Source organism: Rattus rattus, chromosome 5, assembly GCF_011064425.1.
Source record: "Rattus rattus isolate New Zealand chromosome 5, Rrattus_CSIRO_v1, whole genome shotgun sequence".
Taxonomy (NCBI): domain Eukaryota; kingdom Metazoa; phylum Chordata; class Mammalia; order Rodentia; family Muridae; genus Rattus; species Rattus rattus.
In genome coordinates, this window is record NC_046158.1 from 108,733,300 (window position 1) to 108,748,898 (window position 15,599).

Below are 15,599 nucleotides of genomic sequence, written 5' to 3' on the forward strand. Positions count from 1 at the left end.
ATGGATTAGTGACACAGAAGGTATCTGAGATTTCCAAAAGGCATGCTGACACACGGCAGGTGCCAGAAAATTTCCATCCACTGATCCCCACACAGGGCTTCCCTAACTTCAGGCTGTGGCCTTGTCAAGGTCAACCACACAGTGCTGTGAGGTTGTTGTTGCCTCCTTCAGCCCAGAGCCTGGCATGTGGTGAGTATTTACCTCCTTCTTAATGGCCAACAAGCAGCATGGTTTATGAAAATGGGCAGAAGAGAAATGAGGCAGCCTGTGCTCAAAGCTCCCTACTTTGGTTATCGTGTTACCTGGGCAAACTTCCTCTTTCCTTGTTATACTTCAAAGGACGTGAAGGATGAGTATTTTCCAAACTATTCTGTAAAACACTGTTTATTTCTCTGTGTGTGCCTGTGTGTGTGTGTGTGTGTGTGTGTGCGTGTGTGTGTGTGTGTGTGCGTGCACACATGCATGTTCATGTATAAACAATCTCCTTGTGAACCATGAGACATATTACAGTTCACTTTGGAGACTGACATTGACTTTATAATTATAAAAACTCAGAAATCCTACAGTGGAAACATCTGCTTTCATTTACCCAACTTCTAACATTTTTGGCCCCTTCATATTTAAGAAACTAATGTTCTAGAGAATACTCTTATTTATTTGTTTACTTATTTATTTATTTTATTTTTTTGGAAACCCTGGTTTAGATCATCCTGAAATGCTTTTGTAAACCACTGCCTCTCGTCCAGAGATAATGATGACTGTAGAGGTAAATACTAGGGACCTTAGAGTTAGATGAACTGGGATTCAAATCTTACTTCTACTCTTTAATAGCTGGGCAGCCATGGGCAAGTCCCTTAAAATTCCTTCCCGGGAATTCCTTATCTGTAAGATGGGTTGGGTGATATTTCCTTCTGGGATTGCAAGCTATCGACTGGCGTGTAACCAGACAACAGTATTTATATTTAACAGTATCCATAACAGTGGTTGACGCTCTGTCCCTAGTAAACACTCGTTACTCTCTCTGGTCATTACTTAAATGCTCTCCCACACCCTTCCCTGTCTCTGATGCTTTAGACCCAGCTGCTATCAGAGGAGACAGGCAGGTCAAGGTCAGGTGCTCACATGACCCTTTGACATTCTCTTGGTTTCCTGTACCAAGTACTTGATAGGTAGCACTAGGTGAAGGGACCAGAGGGCAGGTGGCAGAGAATCCTGCTTCTGTTTATCAACCAAGTGAGTCATCTGAGCTAGGCAACTAGGCACTGTGGAAGATTAAGAGAAGTTGCAAGGATGCTTACCATTTGTCCCAGAATGAATGCCCACAGCCTACTACTGTGTGGGCAAAACTAGGGCCCACATAAGGGCAAGGTAAAGCCTTGTGTATGCCCAGACAAGAAGCAAACATTCGGGAGGAGCTGGACTAGAACTCTGAAAGGGTAGGATTACGCAGGCTTCTAGCAGCTCTAGTCAGGCTGCAGCTGTAGTGGGAGATATCTGGAGACAAAGCCTCCGCTTCACAAACTCACATCAAAGCACCAGCTTGGTGGCAGACGTGACTCTATTGTGAGGTAGAAAACACAGAGCCTACACTGGAGGGAAGGATGGATATTGGAGCTTGGGGCTTTGTGAGTACTGAACAAGGTTCTGTAGACCGGTGTGCTTTTGTTTGCTTCTGCCACAACTCCTTCCCAACTACAGGGCAAACAGCAATCAAAGAGCCCAGCCATTGGATCCGGTAGTGGTGTTGAGTATTCCTCTGTCTCCGCTGCCTTTGTACTCCTGGGAAAGGTCTTGATCTCTCAAAGAAACTTGGTTCTTCCCAAGTGGGATGACAGTGATAATCCCTACCTCAGAGAACCCCTCAAGGATTGGAGGATCGGTGTTGCTGGACCCAGATGGTGGCACACTGAGCACTCGCACAGGAGTAGGTTTCCATTCCAAAAGGTTTATTTTCATATACCTTAGCAAAGGCCCAACATAGCAAACTCTTAGGTCATTTCTTGGGTCAAGTGTAAAGTGGATATGTACATTGAAAAATAAAAAATATTTGAAGGAAAATATTTAATAAATAAGGGCACAGGGAGTGTGTACATTAGGGGGCACCCAGGCAAATGGCTTAAGTCTGCAAGGCTCAGAATCCACAGGAAGGCATGTGGGGGCTGGCAGAGGGCAAAAGGTCATATCCCCTCCCGCGCCTCCATACCCAGGAGGAAAGAAGGTGGAGAGGAAAGAGAAAGTGCTTATGGTCTTCATGTCCTTGTTCTGGCTAAAGCTCTTGGGTGTGCATAAGGTGTCCCTTTACTTCCATGTTCTCCTGGTTATATGTCTTAGCTCTCCATTAGGAAGTTCTTGCCCTAAGTCCCTTTGCCTTCTTAGGAGCACTAGACATGTCACCCATCTCCAACATTTGCTCTGGAAGGTTTCAGGTGGCAAATACTCTTTACAGGAAAAGGGAGGGAGGTAAGGAGAAAGCTAGAGAGAACAAGAAAAGGGAGAAAAAGAGGAAAAGAAGGATGGGGTGGGGGATCTAGGGATGGCAGAGTCAGATTACAGCTCTCAGCATAGTGTGACAGTCTTCTTTATTTACTAAGATTATCTTTGCCTCTCTCTAGCTCTTTCTCCATGTCTCCCTGTCTCTCTGTTTCTATCTTTCTGTTTCTCTCTGTGTGTTCCCTGTCCCTCTCTCTGTCTCTGTCTCTCTGTGTCTCTGTCTTTTTGTGTGTCTGTCTGTCGGTCTGTCTGTCTGTCTCTACCCTCCCTCTCCACACCAATGGAGGATTGGATATCCAGAGACAGACAGTGGCTTTCCCAAGAGAACAGAGAACCTGAACTCAATGTCTTAGTTACTCATTCCAGTCTTTGTTTTCTGTTGTAGTGATTCCTAGCCCTACAAGGACCAAGTAGGTCTCCTTTAGAATAGGCTCATCTGTTAGAACAAAACTAAAGCCACAGCCATGGGCTAAAGAGCTCTAAAATCCCAGACTCAGGGCCTTGCCCTCAATGACACAGAGCAGTGAACAATGGAGGGAAGCCCGCTGCCTGGAGTGGAGCTTTGCTACCCAAGCCGAGGGAGAACAGGACAGGACATGACTGCAGAGCACAGCTCCTGCCGTTCCCACCAAAGTTTAGCAAATTCCCTTAGATCAGTGTGCTTTGTTTTTATTTGCTGTACAACCTTAGAAGGCATTTCTGGCTATTTCTTACTCGCGCTGGAAACCTTGTGTGGTTTCTACTTTGTCATTGCTGTGGTCATGCTGTATTGTTTGTTCCTGAGGCTTTCTTCTGGCAGTGTTATTGTTTGAAAAGACAATGCATGTGCTATAGACACACTGTGACCACCAGATCTGTAACCCATCTCTCATTAGTACTCATAAGATCCTAATTTTGCATTGGACATGTGCTGTACACAAGGCAGCAATCCAGCAAGACGGCTCGAGTTCCTGGCCCCTCGAAGCTGAGGGGAGCAGTAGCATTGAGCTGTGATTTCACCAGAAGTGGCTGAGGCATCCTCCCAGGATAGCTTATTGCATAATCATCTGCCAGTGCTCTTTGCCCTTCTGCCTTCCTGCCAGAAACACAGGGTGTCACCCAGAGGTGCACGAACTATCTCTGAGCTTGAGGCCAGGTAAAGCCAGATGGAACTGGAAACAACTCTTCAAATCATGTACCAGCCCTGGATGGCCTGTCTAAACTTTTCCTTTAGACAGAAGGAAGATAAAATCACTAGTGTGATTAAGTGCCATTCTTTGGGACTCTGTGACAAGCAGCCAAATAAAATTCCCCAAGTCCTCTGGACATGGTAGCACAGACCTCTACTCTCAGCTCTTGGGAAGCTGAGGCAGGCAGATCAGAAGTCCTACTTTAGCTTAGGCCACATAGTGAAATTCTGCCTCAAATGGCCAAGAATTAGCAATATATTTCCATGATGCATACTTGCCTAGCATGTGCAAAGTTCTTGGCTCAATCCCCCAGTACCACAAAACCAAACAGCCAAAATCAATGGCTAGAGTTTCTTCATCATTGGGTTCCTAGATCCTCTCCCCAGAGAAAACCATAGTTAGCATCTTCTTTTAAGTCTTTCAAGGCATAATCAAGCTGTATACAAGGATAACTACATGTGCCTGTTTCCTTCAAGTCTCTACTTTAAATGTAGAATCTTAAAATTCAGGAGTAGGGCAGGGATATAAAATATATTATGATCATCTTGTTCAGAGAGTCTCAGTGAGAATCAGGGATGGGTAGAGGTGGTCATGTTTGTTAGCAGTCACCGTGTCTAATGAGAGATGTTGCTGATGGGTTTATAGAAGATGAGATAATATATTAGCCGAGGAAAAGGTTGGCACCTCCCACTTTAAACAGAACCCTGCATCTCTCAAGGTCTCCAAGTGTGTTAGAGAGAGTCGGCCTTGACTAGACCTAATCTCCAAATCTCCAGAATGCAAGGCTTCTATTTTATCCAAATGCTGAGGACACAGAACCTGAACCAGAGAACATGCTGGGAAAAAATCAAGAGAAGTGGAGTGCTGGGGGCTTGCTGGAAGAAGACAGAAGATTATTTATTCTGAGTTGTAATTGACTTAAATTAATAACTCTGTTTCCTCTCTTGGGTCCTCACAAATATTGCCGGACTGTGAGGAGCAAGCCTTGTTTGGATTTTCTAGACAATTTTATGTCAGAGGGGTGAACAAAGCTATTTCTCCAAGCAGTCTCGACTTCCTGTCATCTAGTCTGTCTTCTGGTAGACAAGATGGTAACCTTCCTCACACATCATGTCTTTGGTTTAAAGTTATTAGCGCCCTGTCATGAGGTCCTACATTATTCCAGACACGCCTCAGCCCTTTAAAGTTTACGACTCTCTTATTTTATGGCTCTCTTTACAGATGCACAAAACTAGGACCTAAATATGCTGCCCGGGAATCCCCACTTTGCTCCAGAGAAGTAAGAAACCTTTAGTTTAGATTAATCTGATGAAGACCAAAACTCCCAGTTAAATGCAGCCAACAGACAATAGATTTCCCAATCATAAATTAATGTGCTATCTTGGGAATCAGCTCAGTGGTAGAGAACTTGTCTAGCAAGGCAAGTACAGTTCCTAGCACCAAATTCACTGACAGAACTTCTTTAGTGACGAATCCTTTAAAGAAATTAATAGCAAATATTGACGAGAATGACATTTTCGCATATGCACACAATGTACTTTGATCATGTTCCTTTTTGCCCTCTCAGTCCTCCTCCCAGTTCTCAGTCCTTCCTTCCAAATAGACCCCCTTCTACTTGTATTTTTTAAAATCTAGATTCTGCATATGAGAAAAAATATGCTGTGTTGACTTTTGGACTCTGCCTTATTCCACTTAACATGTTTTTCCATCCGTTCTCTTGCAAATAGCATAATCTCGGTCCTACTTATGGCTAACTAAAGCTCATACATCACCTCTGCTTTGCCCATTCATCTAGAAACAGGCGCCGAGGCTGCTTCTGTGACTGGGCTTTGCGAATAGGCTGAATGAACACGAGTGGGCAGATCAATGTCTCTGCTATGTACCAACCTTGATTTCTTCAGGCGGGCACCCAAAAGTGGCACAGCTGGGGAATTAGCTTCTATGTGTGTGAAGAGAACAGAAGAACAGAGGTTGGGCCCTTTGCATGGCTCCTTATTTCAGATGCTGCCTAAGCTTCAGTGCTATTGGAGAGTCGGTCTGGAAAGTGGCTGAGGCTGCTGGGTACTTTCCAGATGTCGTTCTGTGGATGCACTCTGACTTCATCCTCCCTTTACGTTAATGAGAATGCTCTTTCTTCCAGTTTCTATTATCTTTTATGCTACAGTGAAATGTTTGCTTTCTTGTGAATCTTTACATTTTTTAGTAGGCAAACCTCACTGATTCCAGTTGTATAATTACATTCTCCTTGGTCCACTTGCCTCTCCTGCAGTGAATCATCATGGCGGTAAAGGCAGGACCCTACTTCACTAATCCTCCCTCAGAAGAAGACACGTTTCTCCTGTATCCATAATGTGTGCATACGAATTGTCGACACAGCAAAACAACAGGGAATATGAAACATTTTGCATTTGGTTACACAAATTCTAGACTTTAAATTTTTTTCTCTATTTGCTGAAGATATATCGAATTGGATCACTTCAAATCCATAGTCACACCGACTGCGTCAGTTAAACTCTGGGTTACAGAACAAAACAAGGAGATACAACTGCGGGGCAGTGAGTTGGAGGAAGGTGGGAGGAGGTGGAGAGGGCGGGAAAGAGCTAAGAGAAGGTGGGGTGAGGGCCATCGGATTGCTTCACATACATGCACGACGGTGTCAAAGAATGAATTTAATAAAAATGTGCCTCGTCAGACTACATATAAGGCATTGAGGGAGTTTCTCAACTGAAAAGCAGGAAATGACTAAACTGGCTAGCAGAAATGATTCTCCCAGTTGGAGGTCCCAGGTGCCCCAGCCTGAGGGTGAAAAGGAATCTCAGAAGGGAAGGAAGAGACCTGCACTCTCTACCGTTCAAGTCGCCATTTGGAGGTCTTAGGCCAAGCATTTGTCTGTAGGCCTTGGTCCATTATCAGAAGAATAAAAAGCTGAGCTTCATGGCCTCTGGTCTGTTTTCTTCCCGAGAAGTTACATCCTCCGAAAGCCTTTGCCACCGTCACTTCCTAATGTCCTCTCTGGCTACAACATGGCTGCAGGTGTGCCATCAGGAGCCAGATGGTGGGTTGTAGTCTCTTCTCTGCATTGTTTTTTCCTGCCCCTGCTCATGAATGACCAAGAGCGTTTGGCAGAGACGCCAATCTTTCCAACAGTCTCGGAGTGGGTTGAGACCCACTGATTTCTCTTCTGTGTCTGGGAACTTAGGGTGAGCACTGGGACTAAAAGTGGAGGCTAACCTTCCTACTGACTCCAAGCACTGTGTGGGCAGCCCATGGAATGAAGACTGTCTGTCACTGCTGGTGCCTCCCCTTGATCTTCTCCTTCCTGGTTTGTCTGAAACACATCCTCTTTAATAAGCTGACCTCACCTATTGCCATCATCAGTATCTATCACTCTTTCTGGAAGATGACTACAAGTGATATGAACCCCTTTGGCTATGAGTTTATCATCTTCAAGATTTTCTGTTGCTTCTTGTCTGACTGTTCAAGGAAGGACATCACTTAGCTAGAATTCACTGTGCCACCTGCAGTTGACGGTCAAAGAAATGCACATAAATAATTTAGAAGGGATCATCAGATACCTACTCTTCCTACAAGGTTTTGTTTAATCGTGTTTGGGCAAGAGTAGGAAAGTGGGGGTACAAACATTGAAGTTGATGTTAGATCTGGCATTAGATCCCATGAGTCCCTACCTTCCTGTTCAGCCCTAGATTGCTAATGCAGCCACCGAAATCAGTAACATCTGTCTAGGGGTAGAAGACCCAAGTGGGGGCTTTCCTAAGGTCCAGGCTACACTGAATGGAAGGACCTGGGTCAGGTAGATCCTGGTGGGTCCACATCATCTTATCCAAACTGTTATTAGCTCCTGTAAGCTAAGTTTCTTAGCTGTGAAATGGATTAGTGCTCCCTAAGAAGCTTTAGAAGTTAACAGATGTGGAACTCTTAGCACACAATCTGACATCAGGAATAGTGGTGAGTTTGTGTGTGTGTGTATGTGTGTGTGTGTGTGTGCGCGCGCTTATGTATGTGTGTACATACACAAGTGTGTGTGTGTGTGTGTGTGTGTGTGTGTGTGTGTGTGTGTGTGTGTACATATGTTTAGGTTTGACCACCCAGTATTAGTTAATCAATTAGTGGGCACATCCCTGGGGAAAACTAATTCTCCTTCTCATCAGTCATAACTTGCCTATGGCACTTCTAGGGGTGAGGTCCCTAAAAGTTCCTTCATTTATGTCATCTGGTACCATTGTTCAGGTCTTGTTTAGACAATCATATTACTGAGATTTCGTGGGTGCCACTCTCCTGTTGTATGTCCAGGTCTTCTTGGCTGTTCAAGTCTTTCTGTCCACTATGATATTCCCTGAGCTTTAGGCGTGGGTTTGTGTTGAAGATGTATCTGGGCTGAACAACTTCTCAGAGCCCGTGCTTTCTGTGTTGTGAAATCTTCAGCATCCTAAATCCCTTAATGAGAGGGAGAAAAAAAGGCAAATGATCAATGGGCTTCTCGTTTTAAAAGCCTCCACTTGCGTGCTCCATCTTACCTGGTGTCTGGGCTGCAGAGTGTGGCCAAGCAGGAATTTCATCCCGTGTATAGCTGTCTGACTCAACTATGAATTGAAAATCATTTAGCTGAAGTTGTGACAAAGCCAGCAATTATAGTTTGCCTGCAGGTTGGGGCTGTGGCAGTGGCCATGATGCAATCCTCCCACAGCCAGCATTAGGCTCAGGCAGACTCCCTGCTGTACCTGGCCTCTGGGGAGTTAACAGGCTGGCCAGCCTGGATGGGCAGCATGGAAGGGGACAAGGGAAACTGGCCCAAGCCATGTCTCAGGAAGTATTTCTACCACTGACTAAACAGTGGTTCTGGGTTTCCCTGCAGCTCGGCAGGATTTGTGGTCAGGAAGTAGAGGTCAGTGTGAAAGTATCCAGCCAAGGACACACAGCAAGCGAGCTCTAGTGCCTAGATTTGCATCCGGGTCTTCTGAGTCCAGTGTCTATATTTATCTACCATACTGGGATAAAGGCTGGTCTGTGGGAAGACTACATGACCAGGCATTAGTGTAGACACTTGTGGGTCCCCTTGCAAAATTTGTGGCACTGAGAACTGTGCCATTCTTTAAGGATAACAATAATCCTAGTAATCTCAGCCCTGACTACTTGCACTGGGTTGTGCCAGAGGACGTGCTAATTAAGCTCTTTACAGCTCCTTTAATTCTCCCAACAGTTCTGCCTCAGTTTTACACACAAGGAAACGGAAGCTCCGAATGATGAGCTGACCTGACAAAACCAGAATATGGACCTGGGTCTGTATGACCTCAGGCTCTTCCCCAAGGCCAGTGCCACCTGCTTGTCCTCTCTTCCAGTTACTTTGTCTTATTATTCAAAGGAATGCCCAGCGTCCAATTGCCCCTGGCACTCAGGCCCACAGAAATAGTAACACTAATGGGTAAGCTCTTCCTTCTCTTTGTTCCACACTCGAGAGTACATGGAGTGATTCCACACTCGTTCATCACATTTGGGTCACACGGCAACTTCCAAGGCTCCTGGTAGGATGGATCCTGCATAACTAAGGCCTTCCTCAGAGTCACAGCTGATGGAACAGCATGGGCCACAGCCACCCTCAAACCCCCACGTGGGATTCAGGGCTCTTTGCCAGATACCTCTGAAACCTCTGCTCTCTTCTTGACCGCCTACCAGAAAGAGGTGCCAAGCAAACTACCTCTCCCCAAACCATCAGGACTCTGAGAAGGCCAAGCTTCCTCATCATCTAGGAAGTGACCTCAGAGACTGAGCAGACCAGATCTGGAGTCATTTAAATTTGGGTCCCAGGCCTACATTTGCATGGCCTCATGTTCATCTGTTTGTCCCCTTCATGCTATAGCAGCAATAGAACCTACGCTGTGTACGTATGTGAAGGCAGAAGAAGGTAACACTTGTGAAGGCAATGGCCGCAGGAACCACAAGATGGAAGTTGTTATCACCCTCTTAGTTGTTCATTCATTCATTCATTCATTCATTCATTTATGTATTCAAGCAGGAGCCAGTGAGATGGCTCAGTAGATAAGAGCACTTGGCACACAAGCCTGGCACCCAGAATTGATCCCCAGAACCCACATAAAAGGCTGGACATGGTGGCACACATCAGCAACCTTAGGGGCATGGGAGGCAGAGACAGGAGAATTTCCCAGAACCTTGAGGACCACCTAGCCTAGAACAGCAACACAACAGAAACAAGAGAGACTCTCCTCCACAAGGCAGAGGGAGAGGACAGACACCCCAGAGCTGTCTTCGGATCTCCACACACTCACTCTAGCATACATGCCTCCATGCATGCATATGACACACATGCTAATAAAAAATAATCTTTTAACTCTTATTCAAACAAGTTTGTGTTCTCACCACTGTCAGGTACTCATCTAGGTTTGGGGAAGAAAATTAGTAACATACAGCCTGTACCTCAGTCTACGGGTGGGGTCCTATTAAGCAGACAGTTCCAGCATAGTGCGGTCTATCTTAAACCCTCAATACATTTATTGATTGATTGATTGGTTGGTTGGTTGATTGGTTGATTTGTTTGTTTATTATTTCATTGCTAGAGATGGAAGCCAGGCCCTCTGTGCAGATGCCCTAGCACCATGCTTTATCCTTATCTCCTTTCCCCAAGCCAGCCTATACCTTATGATCCTCCTGTCTCAGCTTCTCAAGAACTGTGATTCTGGTTGTGCAGCAAGCTACACCTGGAGGTGACTGTGAGCCACTTGATATAGGTGATGGGAACAAAACTGGTCTTCTGGAAGAGTGGAAAAGGTTCCTAACCACGGAGCCACCACACCAGCCCTTAATCTTCCCTTTAATGCTGGAGCCAAAAAACAGGTCAATGACTCCTCCTACACTTCTGGAGAGAGCATACGGCTGGAAAGTCAGTGGCCATTTCTAGTGCTTCGTGAAAAAAGACTGTGGTCCCCCTCACCTGGATTCTAACCGCCATCTGATTTCAAGATCTTTGGTATAGTCCATGGTGAGGCACATGCATTCGCTTTCCACTTAAATAATCATGTTGAATTAAATCCCCCATCCTTGTGAGCTGAGAGTGTGGGAACGCTTATCCTCAAACCTAAACAAAAGCTTCCAAGTTTCAGATGTGAAGGATGACCCAGGGCCTAGCCAGCACCGGAACTTAGGGCTGCCAGCCCCTCCGGATGAACTTTCTATTACCCTCTCCCTGGGCACATGAACTGTGGCGTGTGGAGGCAGTTAGCCCTAATAATATATGTGCACAGAGAGAAAGGACTGTCCTAAGTTCTGACATTCCCTTGTCACAAAAGTCTTCCTGGCATGAGTTTGGGACAAGTTTCCTAAATGCTGGGGCTCCAGGAAGCCACTTACCTTTGTAAATGAAATAAGAAATCCCAAGAACAAACCAACTTTCTTTCATCTCCTTTCTTCTTTGCCAGCCCATCTTGCATAAGCACGGTGACCATCCATTGGGTGGCGGGTGTGTTGTAAGTGAAACGTCTACAGGCACTACAGGAATGACTTGGTGCCTCGCCCACCTCATTAGAATTCTAATTGGGGTGTGTAGGAGAGGCTTCTATAAATGGTAAGGCAGTCCTTGGCGCCTGTCTCCCCACATCATCTCTGTCATTCCCAGAGGAGCCCCAGGAAAGGCAGAAGAAGCCGAACATGAGTGGTGAGTGTGGTGTCTCTCCAGCAGGTCCTCTCGGGAAACCCATTCTACCTTCTGGGCCTGCCTGGCAGAGCAGCCAGTCGGGACAGTTGTGTGTCTTGGGGACTCTGTTTTGGGGTTCTGTTCAGGGGCATCTCTATTCTAGAGTACCTGCTGGGTTCCGCTGGCAGATTTCAGTGGCGGAACATGACTGGAATGGATGGCGTGTGGGCAGGATGTTCAACACATTCCCCTTGAGGACAAGCTTTTGTCTTTATTGGTACTTATTCGTTGCTACCTATAAAGTCAAGTCAGATGGCACTCTGGGTTTCTTAGTACACTTTTCCTGGCTGTCAGTAGCAGGGACAAAGGAAAGCAACTTTCACAGGGTGAGAGAGACACACGTGGAAGATGAGTGTTGAGAAACCGCTGGAGTGTTCCTAAGTAAACTACAGATCCTCAAACACTGGGGCAGCCTCCCTGGCCTCACTGGCTGTGTGAAGGCCCAGGAGCAGATGTGACAAGCATGTCACAAGTTCCCGACTGTCCCTAGGAACAGCACCAGGGAAGGCGACTGAAAAGGAACAAGAAGTGCAGGTTTTTTGACTCCGTGGTTACTGTCGAGGATTTGGGCCCTGCTAATTACTGCCTATCATGGTGATTGGCCTTGGACCTTGATGCCAGCAATGCCAAACCCAAACAAAGCATGAGTCAAACCTGTAAAGTGTGGTGAATGGTGGTTAGGAGCACAGAGTACCAATCCAGACACAGAAGGTGGATATGGGCCACTTGAGAGACTCCCCAGATGAGGACTGGGCAGGGGATGCTCACGGTACCATCCAGTCCCTCTCACAAATACAAGCACGGCTGAGATGCTAAAAAGAAGTTCTCGGGGGCCTTACAACTTCGCCAAAAGGGGTTGGAAGTTGTCATCCAGTACATCTCTCTTCTGCCAGGAAGAGGCTGGGGCCTGGGTACAGGGAGAGCCTTAGGAAGGTCAAACAGCAAGTTGGTAGCAAAAATGAACCAAATCCCCAGTACCAGGGTGCATTTCCACTAGGCTCTGTGTCCAGATCTGAGCTCAAAAATGACTCCCAGCAGGTGAGCCACCAGAACTCTTTCTTGAGCTTGGACTTTGGCTGCTTTCTTGCAGGGAAGAGCTGGGAACTTCTCCTGGGTTCCTGACTTCTTTGTATACACCTACAATCTGCCAAGGTCCTTTCCTATCCTTATTTCAATTCCTCGGACCACAAGAGTATCCAGGCTCCCCAAAAAGCAGATCATCTCTCTGAGCTCCATATCTTGAGACTTCAGCCCCACCTGTTGTTTGCATCGAAGACCAGATTACACACACACACACACACACACACACACACACACACACACACAGAGCCCTGGCTCAATCGCCTCTGTCACCTCCCTTAGCATGTGCCCACTCAGCCTTTGTGCTGCTCAAGCTGTATCTACCATTTAGGATTATATCCAAGAGCAGGGCTGTGGAAGCAATTGGCTTTCAGCCCTGTCCCTAGTGATCTTAGGGGGACTCTACCCTGTGAGTGTGTTTCCTCAGCTCTGACGTGGATTATACTCACCTAGGAGTGTGCATTAGCATGACTTAGTAGCACCTGGGAGTTTTTGGTTTTTTGGGTTTTTTTTTTTTTTACTGCGCCTGTTTCCTCCTTACCTTAGGATCTTTAAAAAGACTGATGAGGAAGGGGTAGGTGTTGGGGTGCAAACATTGTTTCCATATATAGAATCATCAAAGAGGTTTTTAAAAAGACAGTCTGTGTTTTAAAAAAAGGAGACGCCCCCGTGGGATAAAATCCATTTTCTGCTTCCAGGTGATTTCCAGAGGACCTCTTCTATTAGCACAAGTCACCCCAGCCTCCTTCTTCCTCATCTTCCTTTCACGAGTTCCCAGGTTTCCTTGGGTCCACACACTCTTCGAATTCACCTCTAATGGCTTCCTATGCTGCAGGGCTGTGGTGTGCATGTGGGGCAGCCATTCCCCTCCCCGGGGCCCACATGCCAGGCCGGGGTGTGTGCTGGAATTTGGAGATTCTCTCTGTATCACTTGGGAGGAAAGGAAACAAGACTGGGTCTCTTGGGTGGAGAGATGGCTTCCAAAGGAGGCTGCATTGCGTATGCTGAGCCCCTCCCCCTTGGGAGATGATGGTAGCTTCTCTCCCCCCACCCCCGCCCCATAGAGCAGCCACACACGTGTGAAGGAGCTTTCACACATATGAACTGAAGCATAGCCTAAGGTACCTGTTCTCTGCCCCAGCTACACATTTGGAATCAGCAGTAAAGTCGCTTTTAAAGGCCAAAGGTGTTCCTAATCCCGATCCTGATTTGATTGGTTGGGGAAACTCTTGGCTCAAGACATCACTCTCCTGGTGACTCCCCCGTGTGTCAAGGCTTGAAGCACCACCCCCACCCCCACCCCAGCAGGAGAGATGACAAGCTCACTCTTTAGAAAGGAGGCATGTGAAGTCCTTCACCTCTAACCTGTCAGCATGATACCCAGGGCACGGAGCAGGCTGTGTTTGGTTAATGGCTTCTACAACACCACAGTAGTTGGCTGAAGCGAGCAGCTTGGAGTCAGATTTTTGTCAAGGAAAATTGGATTCCAGCTTGGCCTTGGGTCTAGGTTCTGTCTGAGCTTGTGATATTGGAGCAATGAGTTCACCCCGCTGAACTCACAACACCCCCACTCCCACCTGTAAATTGGTATAACGCCGTAGGCTTTTATGAGTTTAAAGGATGCAAGTGTGGTGCTCTGTGCCTGGCACAGAAGGAGCTACAGCCTTCCTGACCTTAGAAGAGGCAGATGTTGAGGTCTCACCACTCCCTTTGTATGTTGAGACACCCACAGTTCAGAGACATTGAGGGCCTAACCCGAGGCCTCTCTACCTGTCAAGGTTTTACCCCAGGAACTTTGCCAGACCCTTCTCCGGCCTGCTGACAGATCCTGGCCTTGAGGCCTGCTGACAGATCCTGGCCTTGAGGCCTGCTGACAGATCCTGGCCTTCAGTGCCAGGAAATGTCGCAGTGTGTAAAGCACCCGGTTTGCAAGTGAGGCTAAAAGCAATTGATACCGACTGGAAAGAGAGAAAGGAGAGTGTGTCTGGCAGTGAGTCCTGGGATCCAAGGAGTGGCTGGCCAGGGCCTGGAGCCTGAGGGAGTGGTCTGGGGAATGACTCCTGCTTCCGTGGCTTGGATCCGAGACCTGGCTACTAAGCCAAGCTCTGCTTCTAAACTACACTGTGCTTTCAGTAGGGTCACTTCTGCCATTTTGGAGTTGAGGCGGGGAATCTGGTTTTCTGAAGTGAGATATGGGAATTATATTGAATTACGTCACCATTTTTCAAGATGTCCATCCCAATCCATTTCAGATTGTGATATCAGTTTAGACAACCAGCATGTGCTGTAAGGTGGTGTAATGGAGAAAATGTCAAGAGTATGTGCATTGTGGTATCTAGTTACAAATCAATGTCAGAGAACACCAAAATATGCTTCTTAGTGTTGTCCCTATCCTGAAATCCTCTCAGCTAAATGATTTTCCATTAGTTTAGATTTTCCATTAGTTGGGACTGCGGAGCTCGCTCAGTAGTTGTTCTTGCAGAAGACCCAAGCTCAGTTCCAAACATTCGCATGGTGTCCCAGTCATCCATAATTCCAGTTCCAGGGAATCTGATGACCTCTTCTGGCCTCTGAGGGTACCAGGCATGCGTGTGGTACACTGACATACATAAAAGGAAATCACTTGTACACATAAAAAATAAGTGAAGTATAATTTCCATTAGCATTAATTAAGTCTGGAAACCTGTAATATAAGAATGCATCTTTGTCTAAGGAAGACATACTAAGAATAGAATCAGACCGGTGTGTGTAGGAGACCAGCTCCCCATGTGTGAGGCCTGCCTTCTTGGTGCCCCGCTAGCTCCTTTCTCAGCCCAACACTTAGCAACCAAGACATCCTCAGATGTCTGCTGCCAGCAATTTCTTTATAGAGCTGGCCTGATAAGGGCATGTTTAGCCGATGGTAATCTCCTGTCACAGTCTGACATCTTCTTATACTGCCCTACCAAATGTGAGCCCCAGAAGAGATGGGTGAGAGCTATAATCACAGGGTCATAGAAGTAGGATTACTTGTAAATGATAGTGATTCCCCAAGAGACAACCAACCAGAAAACAAAAGCCGCCCAGCTGTTCATTTCCTCTTTACACAATAGATCTGAATGTAGGTAGATCCAGAGATGTTCATTTCCTCTTTACAC

The 15,599-nt window shown here is 46.5% G+C and overlaps 1 protein-coding gene across 1 annotated transcript in view; it reads left to right on the forward strand.

The window, feature by feature from the left end:
* The first annotated feature begins 11,276 nt into the window (after positions 1-11,276).
* Positions 11,277-15,599, forward strand: part of Tgm3 (transglutaminase 3) — a 35,254-nt gene continuing 30,931 nt past the window's right edge. The window contains 1 exon segment of the mRNA XM_032902345.1: positions 11,277-11,343. Coding sequence (XP_032758236.1) covers positions 11,337-11,343 — 7 coding nt within the window. The 5' untranslated portion in view covers positions 11,277-11,336.